Consider the following 20240-nt stretch of genomic DNA (forward strand, 5'->3'; position numbering starts at 1 on the left):
CTATTTCACAGCATAAAATGTTCTCTTTTAAAATTAGAGGACTATTAATGTACCCCTAGGCTGGGGATGAGGGTTAAGGTTAGGGGTTAGGGGTAGAGAGTCAGCATCTTCCTGTAATAGATTGTTGTTACCTATAGGACTCATGGGAACCTATAGAATTCAAATTGGAGATACTAGGTGGGAATACTTTACCCCACACTGTAGGCTGAGTATGTTGGTGTCCTCCCAGGCATCAGGCTTCATCGGGTGAAGTTCATGCCTTCTGTTGTGTAGTGTTGTGCAACGGTAATCATCGTTTTCCACTTGTAATTGGTTTTAGACTCATTGTTACATACAATTACCAATGTACCCATTACTCACAGAGGTGTGGGCTTCTATGGGATGAATTGAGCCCATAATGGAATTCTCATTGGCTTTACTAGGACCCTCCATCCCTCCCCCCATCCTACCTAACAGCTCTAGCATGTTCACCTTGATTCTTTACATTTAGACCTAATTTTCATGTGTCTTGTTGGGCCCTATGGTCTTGAAGCATAATGTTTGTCTTGGCCCCACTTCTCACTCATATTTATATTAGAGAACTTTGCTCAAAGTGCCTTTGCTCATACCTGAAGCTTGTGGTCTCTTCTTTAACATTTTTGTTTCTTATCTTGGTGATGCTTTCCTTTTCCATCACTGAAAATTCTTTTGCTATTCTCTTTCTTTAGCCAGAATTATTAGCACAGTGCAACAACACTCTTAACTCCTTAAGCAAATTTCTACTGACACCCTGTTTATTTTGCTTAACGACCTCATCCTAGAGAAATACTTCTGAATGCTTCCCCTCTTGGCTCTCCTTTGTTATTTGTTCCCTTATAGATAACATGTTTGAAAACAATTTTCCTACCAAATTGTACTTAAGAATATGTCATTTTTCTGTGTATTTGAACTATAATTGATACACAATATTACATTGATTCATGTGTACAATGTAATGATTCAACATCTCTATACATTATGCTATTATACTTGTCACAAGTGTAGCTACCATCTGTTATGACACAGCCTCATTGACTATATTCTTGATACTGTATTTTTCATCCCCATGATTTGTTCATTCCATAACTGGAAGCCTGTATATCTCCCACTCCCCTTCACCCATTTTGCCTGTGCTCCCAGCCGTCTCTCCTCTGACAGCCACCAGTGTGATCTCTTTATTTGCAGATCTCTTTCTGTCAATTTTCTGTTTTAATTAGACATATGTAAGCACTGTGATGACCACCTAAGTTTACTATTTCATATATTCCCATACAGAATTGGTGTGATTACACTTAAAGAAGTCAGACTTTTTTTTTGCTTCATGCAGTTCCTTTTCTGCTCACATGAACATTTCTATAGGGATTGTAAAGTACCAAAAAAGATCAGTGGACATCCTTCTTTGTCTTTTTCTCAGACCCTGCATATCTGGGTACCCCACTTTCAGGTTAAGATTTTGAGAATGAGAAAAACAATCCTGCCTTAAAAGCGATTACTAATGCATACATAAAAAGTGGGGTAGCCTCTGTTAGATATTTTCTTTTTCATGCACTGGGTTTGGGTGTACGTGCTGAACATTCAGTTTTTTTTGTCCCTAAAGTCAAAACAGTTTCCCCCTAAACGTCCTTCCCTGCATAGAACTATGTAATGGCTGAATTGTGTAATGACCATCACAGAGGAAGAATTCACTCTCATTTCTTCAGATCGAAAGTGATTTATGAACTTGGCCTACGGGAAGCCTAACCCTGGCTGCTTAATTTTGACAGTGGTATTTTACCATCTGCCTTATTTTGGGGAAGATGGCCATGGCTGAGAGTGCAGGCTCTGGCATCAGAGCATGTGGGATATTAGAACCATGGGCAAGTTACTTAACCTTACTGAGCCTGTTTTCTTTTAATAACACCATGTATTCTTTGGGGATGTTCCATATTGAAGATCAAATCACATAATGTACATGCACCCTCAAAACAAGTTAGCTATCCCCAAAGAATAGAAGTAATTTTTACCTTCACCATGGCATTATAACAGGATCAATATTTTAAGTATTGTGTCCCCTTTTTATTTTATGTTTCCACATAGACACTTTGAACTAAATAAATAGCTGTTTTTCATCAATAGTTCTGTGTTTAGATGATTTCTACAATTTTGTTCAAGTTATGTTTCATCCTGTTAAAGATCCATCATTCATGCTACTTGAGGACTTTAAGTTAATTTTTGGTTCATGCAGTTGAAATACACTGTGTAGTGAACAAATATAAAATCAGTTATAACTGATTTAATCTTGCTGCATGGATTGATCAAATACAATTTGGTCTTCTACTGAATACTGAGACTCAAGTAGTGATTTGCCAAACAAAAAAGAACTCATCCAATGAGGGGATATGTTTAGTATAAAATTTTCTTGGTAAAGAGGACAACCAGAACAAAACTGATTATTTAAGTCACACAAATTTGATGCTTGTCAACTTTAAATGTCATTCCTGATGACCATTGCATGGACTAACTAGCTGACCAATAGGAACTTCAAAACACTACGTTTTTTCCTGTATGCTCCTTAAATCTCGTAGATTGACTCATGGTGTTATCAGACCAATGAAAAGCATGTAAAAGTCCCATGGTTGGATGTAGAGCCCACTTGTGTAATTATTATAAGAAATATCTTCTCTCCTTGCTTGTTTTTGTGAGTTTACAGCATAAAAAAATGTATTTAGTGGCATTATTGTTTTCTGAGATCATACTGGGAGGTATAAAGCTCCAAACCTAGAACAAAACAAATATTTTAGCTGTAGGATGTTTTCTTTATATCCTTTAACATCTGATTTTTTAAGGAATTAGACCTATTCCAGTGCTGAATATTTGGGGTTTACAACCTTGAAAATAATTCTGATAGGTTCTTCTTTTTTTTTGTCTTTATTAATTTTTTATTTTTATAAACATATATTTTTATCCCCAGGGGTACAGGTCTGTGAATCACCAGGTTTACACATTTCACAGCACTCACCAAAGCACATACTCTCCCCAATGTCCATAATCCCACCCCCTTCTCCCAAACCCCCTCCCCCCAGCAACCCTCAGTTTGTTTTGTGAGATTAAGAGTCACTTATGGTTTGTCTCCCTCCCAATCCCATCTTGTTTCATTGATTCTTCTCCTACCCACTTAAGCCCCCATGTTGCATCACCACTTCCTCATATCACAGAGATCATATGATAGTTGTCTTTCTCTACTTGACTTATTTCGCTAAGCATGATACTCTATAGTTCCATCCATGTTGTCACAAATGGCAAGATTTCATTTCTTTTGATGGCTGCATAGTATTCCATTGTGAATATATACCACATCTTCTTTATCCATTCATCTGTTGATGGACATCTAGGTTCTTTCCATAGTTTGGCTATTGTGGACATTGCTGCTATAAACATTCGGGTGCATGTGCCCCTTTGGATCACTACGTTTGTATCTTTAGGGTCAATACCCAATAGTGCAATTGCTGGGTCATAGGGCACTTCTATTTTCAACATTTTGAGGAACCTCCATGCTGTTTTCCAGAGTGGCTGCACCAGCTTGCATTCCCACCAATAGTGGAGGAGGGTTCCCCTCTCCGCATCCTCGCCAGCATCTGTCATTTCCTGACTTGTTGATTTTAGCCATTCTTACTGGCGTGAGGTGATATCTCATTGTGGTTTTGATTTGTATTTCCCTGATGCCAAGTGATATGGAACACTTTTTCATGTGTCTGTTGGCCATCTGGATGTCTTCTTTGCAGAAATGTCTGTTCATGTCCTCTGCCCATTTCTTGATTGGATTATTTGTTCTTTGGGTGTTGAGTTTGCTAAGTTCTTTATAGATTTTGGACACTAGTCCTTTATCTGATATGTCGTTTGCAAATATCTTCTCCCATTCTTTCAGTTGTCTTTTGATTTTGTTAACTGTTTCCTTTGCTGTGCAAAAGCTTTTGATCTTGATGAAATCCCAATAGTTCATTTTTGCCCTTGCTTCCCTTGCCTTTTGTGTTGTTCCTAGGAAGATGTTGCTGCGGCAGAGGTCGAAGAGGTTGCTGCCTGTGTTCTCCTCAAGGATTTTGATGGATTCCTTTCGCACATTGAGGTCCTTGATCCATTTTGAGTCTATTTTTGTGTGTGGTGTAAGGAAATGGTGCTGGGAAAATTGGACAGCCACATGCAGAAAAATGAAATTGTACCATTTCCTTACACCACACACAAAAATAGACTGATAGGTTCTTCTAATCTTTACTTTTTAGACTTTTCACAGTCAAATGCAGCTAGACTAATCGACTTAAATTTTCTCTTTACTGATAGAATTTATTCTTACTATGCCTTACTCAGTGGGGTTATAAGTACATCTGATGACGGGTTCTATATGATTAAATGACTGGTAATTTGTACTTTCCTTTTACTTTTTAAATATTTTGTTCACTGAAATAATAATAGCAAAAGGTAAAGACTAGATTGTTCTAATAAAATGGTAAGGTCAACTGTTGATAGGCAGTGGAGGGAAAATAAATAAACTAATACATAATAATAAATATATTAATCCATGTAGTTGAAAAGACAACATTAAAGTTGGAGACTACAAACAAAAATGAATAAAATGGCATCCTCTTTATACATCAGATATACTGGTCTACGTTTACTTAAGCCTACTTTTAATGTTATGTCTTGAACATTTCCAGGTTTACATGAAAATTGTAGGCCTTTAGCTGGGTGTTTTCCTTGAAGAGGTAATTAGCAGTAGCTCAAAAACAAACAAAACTACCCTATTGCTAAGCCTCCCTTTAAGCACTACACTTCATGACTACCTTCTTGCACCTAGCTGTGCCTTTCTTCAAGCCTCACGATTGTGGGAAAACAGTATTTTTATACTACTTCAGAGCACAAATGAAGAAAACACATTTAATGGAAAATCCAGTTATACTTTGGGAAGCTATAATTGTGAAAATTCCATACTTCTTCTATTAGAGAAGTTGTAGAATAGGTTAAACTATCTCATGTATTTGAGAATGTTGCAAAATGTGTGACAAAATCACCAACAAACTCATTGCGTAATTATATAGGTTCAATAATATTAAGTCTCTGATAGGCTTATAGGTAATTTGCTGTTTCATCTGAAACTGATTTTACCAAAAACAGCACCTTAAAGCTGAAATAGTTTAGTCATCAGCACCTGCACATTCTTGGGGACATTCTCAAAGGATAGTTTCCCATTTTCCTAAGTTTCATGGACATGAAAAGTTCAACCAGTATTACCTTATATCGAATGTTAAGATGATGAAATGTTTGTGCCAGATTATAGTATTTGATGCTTTCCTATTCTCATTGACAGCATTTTTTCATTGAATTTGGTAATATCAGAGAGTGTAATTAAATTTTTACTGTCATTCTAGATTCCTCTCTAAAGCATCTACTTATACTGTTGGAAATAGGGATTTCTAAGAATAACTCATTTTCTACAAGGTAGTTATTGTCCATTGTTTCTGGGTTTTTAAAATTTTTTTTTTGTCTGTAGGGGAAATTTTGTATTTAGCTACAAAAGAAATCTTAGCGGAAAATGGGCAAATAGGTCACATAGGTTTTATATTCTTAAAGACTGTTGTGACTGGTGTTAATTATAAGAAAAATGATTTTTCTGTGTTTCAGTATAGGAATATGTACAGGAATACATATTTAAGGTTTTCTTAGTTAAAGTATTTCCCATTTCTTCCTGAAAATGTGGTCATGGGGAATTTCTAGAAAGCAGTCATTTAATATGTTTGACATTGAGTCTTCTCAAAATTGAGTAAACTGCTAAAAAAGCATTTAATGGGAATGTGTTGGACTTTTGCGTGTTGTTTACTCTGAGAGAATTAGCCTGTGTTTTCATAGTACCCGATACCCATCCCTCTGGAAAGCATGCAGATTTAAATTCAGTTTGTCTAATCTTATTTTAGGGATCTGAGATAAAAATTAAATACTTAAGTAAGAAAAAAACCTTTTTGAGTTTAGTGAAAACTGAAGAGATCGCTGGTTTGCATAGTTTAAATATTCATTAATGTTGAAAGAAATATAACTCTGAACAAGAAGACATTTATAAACTTTTCAATGTTTTTTCATATAATAAGCTCTCCAGTCATTTTCAAAGTTAACAATATATATAGAATATTATCATATGTTGAAAATGTTGAGTTGGGTAGACAAAATTGTTTAAATGGGCTAAGAGTCAGAAATGGAGTTGCAGTATGATTAAAAAGCATCTGTGGAAGTCCACTTGTGTTTTGTATTCTCATTTTTATACTATGATTTTTCTCATAAAATAAGACAAATATATATATTTTTAAGATTTTATTTATTTATTTGACAGAGAGAGATCACAAGTAGGCAGAGAGGCAGGCAGAGAGAGAGAGAGGGAAGCAGGCTCCCTGCTGAGCGGAAAACCCAATGCGGGACTCGATCCCAGGACCCTGAGATCATGACCTGAGCCGAAGGCAGCGGCTAAACCCACTGAGCCACCCAAGAGCCCCTAAGACAAATATTTTTGACAAGAAAAGTATGTTTGGAATATAGACCACTAAGCTTTTTGGAAGGAGGTGATACACACATAGATTTTTTAAATTTTAAATTTAAGAAATAAAGATCTATGTGTTGATCAGTCTTTCATAAAAACCTACTTATGAGAATTTTCTCACAATATAGTATAGACTCAAAGATCACTCCCACTACAATACAAGCTATTTTCAAACATGGCTGTCTTGTGAGAAAGTTGGGGAAATCTTTAAGGGCAAAGGGTTGTTTTTCATGAACATCTCTCTGTTAAAGGAGCTCCCAAAGCAGGTATTGGCTAACCGTTTAATGGGCCAGGTAATAAATACTTGCAAACCAGATGTTAAAAATTACTCAGCTCTGCAGTAGCAGTATAAAAGCCATTGTAAGTGGTATGTAAGTGACAGAGTGTGGCTATGTCCAATTCAGGTATTTCTAGAAACTGCTGGCCAACTCGCAAGTATATTTTGCTGACCCCTACTTTAAAGAATATATTTAAAGAGGCAACATTTTTTTTTCTTCAGAAAGAAAGAATTGAGAGACAAATTTCATATCTACTATGAAACTAAATATAAAGAACGTATACAATAAAACAGTGTCTAACTTGTTTTGTAGAAAAGGGGGTTCAGAGCTTAACTCCTGGACAGAATTGTGAAATAAGTTGAACAAGGTATTTGGAGTTCAGGTGTTTAATCTTTTCTGTATTGTTCAAAGGAGAAGAAGGGAGATAAAGCTATCAGTAAACTTTCAGGTCTTGTTAAATTACTTTGTGTGATAGAATTATAAGGATAACCAGTAAAAGGATAGATGTATCCAGTATACATTCCAAATCACAGGAGGAGAAATTGACCGAGAAAGACATATAAAGAAAATTAATAAGATGCATAAAGAAGAACCAATAGAAGGATTAAAATAAAGTGGCAGAAACAAATATTTTATAAACCACAATAAAATTTTTAGAAGACTTAAGATTGGATAAACAAAACCTAGCCTTATGCTGTTTGAGACCTACCTATAACCCAGGTATGCAGAGAAGTTTGAAAGAACAGCTAATGAATACAATATTAGTCAAAAGAAAAAGGGAAACTATGTTGATAACAGACAAAATAGACTTAAGATAAGGGAATGTTACTTCATGATAGAAAGCTTAATTCATCAGAAAGATACAATTCAAAAATTGGCATGAGCATAATAACATAGCACCAAAAGAGACATGTAAAAATTTTTAATTTCTAGAGACTTGAGAGATTTGGCATTATATTGGGGGAAACTTCAACAAAGCTCTCTAGTTGATATAGCATTAAAGATATGGGAGATTTAAACAATTCAATTAATAGAGTTGATTTGATTACTATAGAGAGAACCCAACTCGACAATTAGGAGTACACTTCTCAGTCATAAGTGGCGCTTTACCTAAGTAATCATGTACTAGAGACCATGAATGAAATCTTGATAGATTTCTATGCTGCAGCTTTCTTCATTAACTACTATAATATGAAATTAGCAATCAAATTGGAAAAAGGATGAAATTTTAAAACCTCTGTCTTGAAAATTCTGAAATTACAGAAATAGCTCTTGTTAAGGAAGAAATCATAGAGAAAAATTAGTCCTGAACAATAGTGAGAATACTCCATGATTTATGGAATGCCGTGATAGTGGTATAAAAAAAATTGTACCTTAAGTGCTTATGTTAAAAGATTGGAATGACTGGAAAAAAAAAATAAAGTAAGCATCTGACCTCAGAAGTTAAAAAGGAATTGTATAATCCTAGGAAAAAATAAGGAAACAAAGGAATAAAGGAAAAAGGACTTAGAGAATTTTTGAAAAGCAAAATTGTCATTATTTTGAAAAGACAATTAGGGGGCACTTGGATGGCTCAGTGATTAAGAATCTGCCTTTGGCTCAGATCAGGATCTCAAGGTCCTGGGATCCAGCCCCACCTGGGGCTCCCTGCTCAGGGTGGGGGGGTCTGTTCCCTCTCCCTTTGCTGCTCCCCTACTTGTATTTCTGAAAAGATTAATCAAGAAAAGGGAGCTATTGAGGATATAACAAGGATGATAATTACAGATACAGAAGATAGTAAAAAAGAAGCAAGCATAATTTGTAGGCCAGTAATTTGTAGGCAAGTAAAATAGAATTAGGTTGATGAAATAGGTAGGTTCCTAGGAAAACTACTACATATTAAAACCACTTTAAAAGAAAAAGAAAGCTGGAATAAGCCTATAAGATGACTTCTTTAGAATCTTTGAACAAATTAAATACTTGGCTCAAAAAGTCTTAGAGTTGAGTTTTACCAAATTTAATGAAATGATTATTCTAAACTGATAGAATATAGATATCTATGCACAATGACCAAATGTTCAAAAAGAAAGTGCTTCATGTCCAAGTTGAGTTTATCCCAGAAATGAAAGTGTGGTTTAATATTAGACTATCCATTAATATAATTTAGTGCATTAAGACTTTAAATAGATTGAGGAAAACATTTGATAAAATTCAACCCTTGTTCAGATTTTAAAACAAGAACAATAAACCAGTCAAACCCTCTACACCTAAGTAGAGTACTAGGGACAGAGAGAGCCTTCTTAGCCTAATAATAGGAATTTAGTTCCTACAGTATGATAAAACAAGAAATAAGAAATAGAAAATTTGATAACCAAGTAACCATTCTATATGGTTGTCTATTAATAATATGAAAAGGAAGCCACAAGAAAATTATTGGAAATAAATTTTTATCAATGGAATATATAAAATGTGCATTAGTTACAAAACATTAGAAATCATAATTTTTTTAAAGACACCATTTAAAAGAATGATAGAAAATACAGAGATTAAATATAACATAAAATGTCTAAGACCTAAACGGAAAAAGTATAATTTTTTTTCAAAAGACTTTAAAAAGGCCCAAGTTAATGGACAGCCACATTATGTTTATAAATAGACTTCATATTGTAAAGATACCAATTTTATTTACATAAAACCTGCAGAGTCAGAGAAAATCCTGTTCAAAATCCTAATATGCCTTTTCAAAAACTTTAGTAAGTTTTCTCTGCAAAATAGGTGACTGAGGAAAGGCTCAAGAAAAGGGAAAACAATTCTAAAGAAGAAAAATCGGGCATAAGCTATAATATTTTGGACAGAGTTACTGATGCAAACGGATATATTGGACCAGATGGACTGAAAAAGTCACCAACAATAGCACATATATGGCCACTTCAAATCCAGAAGAGATGACTTTGCCAATCAGTGGGCATAGAGTGGGTTAGTTGTGAAAGTTACAGTTCAACCTTTTTCCATAGGAAAAAGTGAATAGGTTCCTTACCTCACACCATTCAAAAACAGTGACTCCAGATAAAATAGCTACTAAAGTGTGAATAGGATTATTAAATTCTTAAGAAGAAAGTATAGAAGAATCTCTTTGTCTTTGAAGTAGGGAAGGATTTCTTAAATAAGTTATAAAAGGTGCTAGCAGTAAGAGAAAAAAGGTATTTTTGACTACATTTAAGAACTTTTGTTTACTGAAGGACTACACAAGTAAATGAAGTATGACAGTTAAAATCCAAAATCTACTTACAAAATTAACTGACTAAAGTTACTATCCAGAATATTTAAGAAACTACAAATTAAGAAAATGAAAACCTAATAGAAAAGTGGGTAAAAGATACAATTGGCATTTCACAGAGTAGGAAATACAAATGTTTCATAAACATGTGAGAAGCAACTTCAGCTAATTAGTGACCATAGAAATACCAGTTAAAAGCACCATGTGATACTGTTATAAGCTTGCCAAATAGAAGACTGATGATAACAATTTGGTTAGTATGTAGGCTATGATTATGCGCTGATGGTAGCTGTATCTGTTGGCACAACCATTTAGGAAACATTTTGACACCATGTAGTAAAATGGAAGAGGATTCTCCTTTTATTCATCACCCAGCTCCACTCCTACCTGAGAGAGGAGTGGCTTTCAAACTATTTTGGTCATAATCCACACTGTCAAATAATATTTTACAAGGGGACCCAGCACTTCTTAGAACAAAAACAAAAAGCATCAACGAAGAATACTTATCCTTACTGCTTGTGTGTTACATTCTAAAACGTTCAGTTCTCTTTCACTTAAAGAAACTGTCAACAATTTGTAAACAGATTTAAGAACCACCTAATAGGATCTACTATTAAAAAACTTTTACACATAGGTACAGGGAGACTTGTGCAAAATTGCTGCTTTCAGCATTGTTCATCATAGCCAAAAACCCAAAGCAGTTCAAATCTCACCGATAGGTGAGTAAGTAATAAAATAATATTATAAGCAGTGAAAATGAGATCCTATTTATATCTAAAAATGTGAATGAATTCGAGAAATATGTTGAGTAGAGAAAGAAAGCCATAGAAATTTGTAAAAAAGATGATGAAATTTAAAAAAAAAATCTCAAAGATAATGTTTAGGAGAATAGTCACAGCTTATTATGTTCTGCCAGACCATTCTAAATTCTACAAACACACACATGCGCACACACTTACATGTGCTTATTGAAAGTCACTGGCTTTGGGTCATTTTGGTTTCTCTGGGACAAAAAGGTGTGATGCTATAATGTATATTTAAACTTGTGGCAACGTTCTCATTATATTATGCAGAACACAAATTATGATGGGAAATAATTGTGCATTCATTTTCTTTTGGAATACACACATGTATGTACACGTATTTGACATTTACCTCTGTTTGTATACACTTATTTATTGACTATGTGTTTTTATAGAGCTATTTTAGGGTCTCCTATTACCATAAAAAGCATGTGAGCCTTAGGAGCTCAGGTAAATTATTATGACTTCGAAGTGAACAGTCAAAATGTGGCTGAAGTTTTAAAACCGACTGTGGTCATTGCCAAGAGATCTTTCAGGCAGGAGCATTTGCCAGGCTATCTCAGGAACATTCTGCAAGCACCCAGAGAAGTTTTTTTTGGCACTGCATAACTGAAAGTACTTGGTACAGTTCAACTTATTTGCCAGTTGACTAAATAGAATACCAGGTCGAGAATAAGGTAAACATCGCATAATATATATAAACTCATCAAATCACTTAAGTTGCGCACTTGAAACTAATGTAACTTTGTGTGTGAACTATACTAAAAATAAAAAATTAAAATGAGAGGATTAAAAAATTAATGTCCTATAGCTATCTTCATGTACAGCTCATAACTTTTCATTCTAGCTTTGTATTTAGAATGGAAGTAACCAAGAGGCAATTGTGTCTAGAAAAATGTGGTTCTCTAACTGTTCATCTTTTCTGTTTTCTGCTACTTTTGCTTCTCAACATTTAGAACAAAAGAAAATTCCCAATTACTGTTTGAACTGGGATATTACTTTCAGACTAAATACCTATTTCTATGCTGTCTGTTGGTATTTTTCCAGCCAAAATTCCTCTAGTAGTTATAATGTCAGAATAAGATATGTTTTAAATGAGATTGGCTTTTAAATGAAAATCAATAGTGCATTTTCCATAAAACAAAATAACTTTAAGAACTACTTCAGACCTTATTCCTTAAATGTAAACATTATTTTTATAGGTCTTAGGAAGTAATTTTGACTTTTTATTGCCCAGTGGAATACTAAAAGGGTGTGGCATTTATGTCTGGTAATAGGTTGTCTATTAAGGGTTCTCATTGAAATGCATCCAGTCATTAAAGTAGAAAATTTACACTGGAAAATTTTGTACTTTAATAAGTTTAATAGGTAAGCTACATGAAATGTATTTTTTTTTTAATTTATCGTAGTTTCCTCTTACTCATTTCCCTGAAGCAAGAAATACAGTTTTGATTTCTGAATAGTTACCCTTTTCTCTACCAAAATCCAGTCTTCCCTGTCTCCCTTACCTATACACACATGGCTACCCATGTGCGTGTCTGCGCACACACGTATACATGCTTGTCTTTGAAACCACACTTGTCTTCTACTTTAATGCTCACTTTTCTGACCTTTTTTTGTGTTGATTTTTATAGCAGCCATTGTCTTAGAGTTGGTGCTGAACACACACTCCTGTACGTCTGAAGCAGCATGGTGGAAAGCACATACCCTATAGGCAGCCTTCCCGTCCTGGCTCTTCCTACATTCATTATAATGAGCAACTCTTGAACCATTCTATGCCAGATAGAGAATGCAGAATCCATTTAGAGGATCGGAGGGATTGCATGGGAAAGCATCTATTACGACTGCTGGCATTTCTTAGCTTAGTAGTGATAGTGTTCATGTATGTCATGAACGGTGAGGAGTAGGAGAATTTAGCTTTTTAGCCTGCCATCGTTTCATGGATGTTGGCCAAAAACACAAGACTGTGGAGTCCAAGGATTTAGTACAGCGATAGCACTAGCCAGAGTCAATGGTTGTATAGATTCCTGAGTCCATATTCCCATAGGACAGTGTGAAGGCGGCCAGGTTTCATACCTATGTGCACAGTGGCTTGTATTACTGGAATGAAATCCTGAACTTAGGGAACCCAATCTTTTTTGAAGGGTAGTAAGATGTTTTGACTTTTGCCCCAGCTTTCCTACTGGTCACTGAACAAATCCATTTATTTAAGAGTGAGACCCTATCTCTGTCTTCCAAGACTGTTCATAATATAAGTATCTTTGGAAAGATCATTTGTAACAAAGGTTCTTCTTGTACCTTAGAGTGCTTGGTCTTGCACTCTCCTGCTTAAAAATCTCCAGTTATTTTCCAAGAAAATGCCACCTTCCTATCTTGGCTGGCACACCCTAAGTGATCAGGCTTCGATGTATCTCCTCACCTCCTCTTCTGTCATCACACTGGCCTTATATCTTTCTCTCAAACCCACCAACAGCCTTTGCATTTGTACTTGCCCCAGGTTGTCACCTAGTTAGCTGTTTAACATTGAAGATTCAGCATGAATCAAACAGTGAGTGAGGCCTTATCTGACCGCCTCACTATAATGTAACTTCCCAAGCATTCTATCACATCAACTTTATTTTTCATGGTAGAATATTTCTCAAACTCTTTTTATTTATTATCTATCTTTGCTTCTTGGTCCACCCTATCACACAGAATAAAAACTTGCTTTAGACCTATAGATACATCCATGCATATATTTGTCGTATACAAATATGACACATACATGTCGAGTGCTTTTCAGAATACCACTTACTACTGAGTGTCTTGGTATTTATTGCATGAAGGGATGGAAGGATGAATTCGAATGGCCTGTACTCTAGGCTTTTTTTCCCCATGTACTTTTCATCATTTTCGTCAACATTATTAAATTTTGCTATTTGATTTCTAATGAAGACCATGCACTTTCTCTAGGGTTAACACAAACAAAGATTATGACAGTAGAGAAATGAAAGTTCTCCCCCAAAATAACATAAGCCACCTACTTGTTAAAGTTTAGTTATATAGTTTTCTATTTAATACTATTAGTGATAAATGAACAGTTAGATAGTCCGTTTGAATCCCTTGGTACTGAGAACACAGTCTTTATCAGAGACTATAATATTTGCTATCCTGTTTGTTGGCACATAGAAAAGTCTTTGTCTACCTGTTAATTCATACTAATGCCAGGTGAGAGGGGTTTCTTGATCTGTACAAAACTTAGAAAATAAGAAATTAAACCACATATCTATTCAGGATCCTATAGTTCCCATGTTATTGGTTTTGAGAAGAAGTTAGTGGTCTAGCTTTGAAATGCCAAATATTCCTCTAGTCCTCCTATGACACTTGTCTTCATGTGAGAGAAATTGTTAAGTGATGGACTATAACATGAAACAGTCATTGCAAAATTTCAACTCTTTTCTGCCATTTCTTTGAGTACTTTTCTGGTACTTGGTAGTTTACCTGAAGAAGATGTATGGAAGGCTCTAATACATTTGCTAGACCCTCTTTTGGAAATATATATAAGGAAGCAGTTTTGATTTGTAAATTAAATGATTTTTATTTTTAGTTTCTGTCTCCCTTCTCTTAGTTGATTCCACTAAGATGCAGGTGCTTCAAACATACGTTGTATTTATAGATCCGTATTTAACAAGGGTTCCTGTGCTAGTGCTAATCTTTTTAAAAGACCGTGTTACTAATATTAGACATAGCCATTATCTAAAAGATATTTAATCACAGTTCTACAGATTAATAATTTTTGTGGAATCGCTGATTTGAAAAATTGATCATTTTCCAAAATTTATTTGTAACAGCAAGCAAGAAAGGAGAACATCAAAAAAAGAGAGGCAGAGGAAAGGGAAAAACGTGCTCAAATAGCCAAAGAATTGGCAGAGAAAGAAAGACTTGAACGCCAACAAAAGAAAAAGCGCTTATTAGAAATGAAGACTGGTGAGTACTATCAGATTTGCTATTTGTACCGATTATTAGCAATTTAATAAACTACTGTGAAAAAAGAAGGTGGGATCACCTATATGTACAGTTAAACTGTAGAACATTTCCCCCTTTAGTTTACTCACAAGTAGTGCTTTTATTCTAACTGGTCGTTGGTTGTAGATGACACTGGTCCCCTGGTCTATTCTTGTAGTCCCAGTATTTTCACACTGTTATAGAATTGTTATAGAACAACTTACAGAAAACTGGGAAATTCTACTGGACAAGTAACTTGTTTTTTTCAACAAAATACTCTAAGGGAGGGAAAAAGTGATGGAGGGAAATGTATTGATTAAAAGAGTCTTAAGAGACTTACCAACCAATTGCAATAAATGGAACCTACATATATTCTAATCTGAACGAGTATGGACAAAGGCAGTCTGAAAAATTTGAATACTTTTTTTTTTTTTCTGTAGACATGACATTGTTGTCGTGAATATGTTATAAAGTATCTTTTAGAGACTTATCCTGAAATTTTACAAACAAAATTATGTCTGAGATTTCAATGAAAATAGTCTAGCATGACTAGGGAAATAGGCGGGTGTGCAGATGAAACAAGATTAGCTATAAATAAGAATTGCTGAGCTTGTGTGGTGGGTGCTTGAAGGGAAGGGTGTGTTCACTATACTGTTTTCTCTACTTCTATATATTTTGAAATTTAATGAAAAGCTCTTGGAAAAAAATATAAAAATTACAGTTTTACAAAGGTGTGTATATATATATTTCAAAACTAGAAGATACCAGTAACTTAGAAGCAAAAGAATTAAGCGAATTATAGTTACATTTCATTCCCTCAAAATTCTGCCTCTTCCACCTCTAAGCCACTAAGGATTGCAGAAGGTTTTAATTAAAATCCATCATCTTCACTGCTAAATTACCATAGTTTACAACTCAGGGCTGCAAATTCACCTAAAGTTTCCCCAGGGGTAGACAGAGATGCCTTTTTTGCCTTTTTTAATTTTACTTTTACAGACATATTTTATCTTTAATAAAGCAAACTGAGTACCTTAATGTATCACACATGTTTCTTCCAGGAGGGAAAAAAAAAATCATCTAAGCACAGTTTCTTGTAAAAAAGAGTACACTTGAAATTCATGAAGTGTTCTCAAAAATATCTTAAAGTATTAACTAAAATGGAGAACAGAAGGGTTTAACATTGATTTAATGTTTCTGGAATCATTTTAAGATAATTGACTACTGCCTAATTTATCAGACATTCTTATATTTGAACACTGATTCATTTAGTATTGGCCAAAGTGTCATCTGGTTGAGCTGACAGCAAGAACAAGGGCTGTATTTTTTGTGCGATTTGCCCAGACCCTCTGGTCTGTCATATAGAGCCTCTCTGCAATTCTCTGTTCTATCAACCTGGAAAATTAAGACCTGATAGGAAACAAAAATTTTTAATGAAATATTAAATCCAATGTCATCTCAATAATATTTTCATTTACATTTTCCTTCTCTTGAAGGCATTTTATTTTTAAGAATAACCAAGTTCATTCTCTTTTTCCCATTTAAAAATAATACTGTTGTGTTACAGGAAACACCTAAAAGTAGTTGATCAAAAGACCATTACCCATAATCCTCCTATCCAAAAAACTCCCTTTTACTATTTTGGCACATCCTTCTTTCAGTTTTAAAATTTTCTACCTTTCAATAATAGCTGTATGATAGTAGTGAATATGCTGTTTAGCATCTCACTGAACTTTCTGAATGTTTCCTGTTACTTTTGTGATTCTTAATTTGTAATTTGCAATACCTGTGTCATTGCATTCACTGGATATATCATATTGAATATAATTTTCATTAGTCATAATGAGGTCACAGAACACAGCTATTGCCATCTTTTCAATGTGATACATTTATGCATAAATGGTTGACAAATATTTGTGATTCTTAGGATATGGATTAGAAAAGGATAGTTTAAGACTTTTTGATGCATGTTGCCAAACTGATTTCCAAAGGCATTATTCTAATTTCACCAACTTTTCGTATTAGTTTATGAACATGCTTTGGTTGAATATTCTCATTTTTAAAGCTTTTTGTTAATTTAATAAAATAGAACGTTTTTTTTTTTTTTATCTTAGTTTACCTTTCTGTGAGTACTAATGAAGTTGGGCATTTTTTTAAAGTATTTATTAGTCCATTTGTATTTCATTCTTTGTGAATTGTGTTCTTAGTCTTTTTCTTATTGATTTATACACATTAGCTCATTGAGCATCAATATTTACCTTTTAAATATATTTTCTCACTTTGACTATCTATTTTTATATCCTTATATATAAAAATGTTTTATAATTTTTGCTTTTGTGATTTTTTCATCTTTAAATTTAGAAAGTTATCTTTACAGCAGCTTTGTATCATTTCAGTTTTTTTTCTAGCTTCAGTTATTCATAATACTATTCACTCCACTTAATGGTAATTCTTAATCATTCATATACTAGGGTCCATTTCTGAAATTTACCAAAACTGTTCCAATACTTACCCACCAGTTATGGTTAATAATTGGTATTTGTATTGGTTTCACATAGGTAATTTTGTGTTGAGAACATTAGTTCTCTTTTCCTCCAATATAGTTAACATACAGTGTAATATTATTAGTTTCAGGTATACAATATAGTGATTCAACAGTTCTATGCAACACCCACCGCTCATCACAAAACGTGCACTCCTTAATCCCCATCACCCATGCCCTCACCCTCCTCCTCTCTGGCAGCCCATCAGTTTGTTTTCTATAGTTAGGAGTCTGTCTCTTGTTTTGCCTCTCGTTCTCTGTCTCTTTGCTCACTTTTGTTGTTATTTCTTAAATTCACATGTAAGTGAAATCATTAGATATTCTCTTTCTCTGACGAATTTAACTTAGCATTACCCTGTCTAGCTCCATCCGTGTCATTGCCTATGGCAAGATTTTATGGCTGAGTAATATTCCATTATATATATATATATATATATGTATGTATGTATATATATATATATATATATATATGTATGTGTGTATATATATATATATATATATATATATATATATATCCCCCCTCTTGTTTATCCCTTCATCAATCGATAGACCCTTGGGAAACTTCCATAGTTTAGCTATGGAAATACGCAGCAATAAACACAGGGGTGTATGTATCCCTTTGAATTAGTGCTTTTGTATTTTTTGAATAATTACCAAACAGTGCAATTACTGATCAGATCATAAGGTAGTTCTATTTTTAACTTTTTGTGGATGCTCATACTGTTTTCTACAGAGGGTGTGACAGTTTGTGTTCCCAAGAGGACTGTACTTTCCTATTCTTCATCGTTAAACTCAGTATGAATTTTTTAAATAATGGTTTCTCTGCATCTTTTGTGAATCCTCGAGCTTGTCTTATTTGACCTATTGAATTATCTTATAAAACTTTTATACTATATCTTCCCAAGCATGATCTGGGTCTCAAATAAGTGTAGGGTTCTCACTTGATAGACGTTCCCCCCAAAACCTTAATATCCTAAGGTCCCTATATGCCCGATTTTTTATTTATTTTTTGACAGAGAGAGATTTTGCAGGAAGCAGGCTCCCTGCTGGAGAGTGCGGGACTTCCCAGGACCCTGAATCAGATGAGCCGAAGTCAGCGGTAACTATGCCCCAATATTTTGACATTTTGCAGGAGAGTGTTCTTCAAAAGATCGTCTGGGTAACATTAATTTATATAGATGATATTAAATAAATACTTTAACACAATATATCTTTAGATATTCTATATTATGTGTGAATATTTTAATAGATTTACTCAGAAACTCATTTGATAGGAAAGAGAACTATCACGTAGGAAGCTACTTTTAAAAACATTTGGAATTTTTGGAAATCAGCTTTGAATTTCTTTTTTCTTCTATAGCCTATGGATTTTTAAAAATCTAAGGATATATCCCAAATTTCAGAGCACCTAAATATATAATATCCTCACCAAAGGGAAACATCTCTTCTAAAACCCTAATAAATGATGACTTCCCAAATAGTTTTTAGTTTTCCTTTGAACATAGATTGCTAATATAGAAGAACAGTGTCGTCAGTCTCTTACTATAGCTAAGTTAGTCATATAAGTATTAAATGTATTATTATTTACTGATAACTTTTTTACATATAAAAATAGTACACATATGCAATCATCTTTTCCTTTCCATGTTAAATACAGAATATGCTTTTTGTCAAATCATGATTTTCATAACCTTTGGAGGCTTTATGAAATAGAAGTCAATAAAGTAGTATGTCTAATTAATGCTTAATTATGAAAATATTCTTATGCAAAATATCAGGTTTTGATACTCTTAACAGATACACTGGATTTCATGCATTTCCTATACTTGACAAATACTATCTTTAGTTAAAATATTGTATCACTATGGAAAGTATAAGTGCTATGGTTTTCCACTTCATTAGTATAGAGAAGAAATTTAATAGGTCACTTTTGTTTTATTTAACAAGAAAGAGTTTTTGTATTTAAATGCTGTGATTACACTGATAGATAAGAATAAATACAGTCCCTGATGGAATGAAGTTTGTAATTCTAATGGGTCAACCAGAAAACCATATGTAAAAGATAATTTCAGATTGTAAAAGTTATCTGAACTAAAACAAGGTGGGACCACAAGACAGAGATGCTGGTGTGGAGGGTGGTGGTGACAAAATTTGGTCTTCAAGAACTAAAAGTACTACTAATTTATTTAAGAATACATACTAATTTAAAATATTGGTTCTAAAACTCCTTAGAAATTGATAGGAAAAATAAACCAGGTTCATGTTCCTATCTTACGCTAATAAGGTTTATTTTTTAATACTGTGAGCTAAACCTCTGTCTTATTTTTCCTTGTGGATGTTCTATTTTAGTACAGAATGTCGTACTGCTTCAATCTTTGTGGAAGTTGTCAGCCTAGCTTTCCTAATCTTCAAAAAAAAAATGTAGAAGAGCGAACCGTTGAATTTACATTAGTGCTTTGTCACCTCTCTATACCAGGAACTTTTTGTTTTATCTTATTTTTGTATGTAGGGCACGCAGCCCTGAATGATAGAGAGAGAGAAAAATGTTCACATAAACCCACAGGGAGCTTCCTTCCATATATTTTCATGACTTGAGTATTTTCACCATGCAAATAAGAACTGTGTTTTTTCACAGATGTACAAATTCTTGTATCACCACCTGAGGTAGTCGAGTAAATTAAATCCCTGCTCTTTCTTATCCACCATAAATCATTACTTGCCCTTGGCGAAAGAGCAGGTAACGATTTTCGAGTCTACTATTTATTATTGCTATCATTTCAGGATGTGACTTTTGTTAATAGAATGA

General features: G+C 34.0%; 1 protein-coding gene across 6 annotated transcripts in view; it reads left to right on the plus strand.

Annotated features, from left to right (window-relative positions):
• DIAPH3 (diaphanous related formin 3) overlaps positions 1–20240 on the plus strand; it is a 499636-nt gene that overhangs the window by 325695 nt on the left and 153701 nt on the right. For all 6 annotated transcript variants that reach the window (XM_013047223.2, XM_013047224.2, XM_004775321.3 and 3 more), the window contains one exon: positions 14742–14877. In XM_013047223.2, the coding sequence (XP_012902677.2) occupies positions 14742–14877 (136 nt within the window). The remainder of the gene's footprint in view (positions 1–14741; positions 14878–20240) is intronic.

The sequence above is a fragment of the Mustela putorius genome, unplaced genomic scaffold (genome assembly GCF_011764305.1).
Source record: "Mustela putorius furo isolate JIRA1106 unplaced genomic scaffold, ASM1176430v1.1 tig00000179_pilon_pilon_pilon, whole genome shotgun sequence".
Taxonomy (NCBI): Eukaryota; Metazoa; Chordata; class Mammalia; order Carnivora; family Mustelidae; genus Mustela; species Mustela putorius.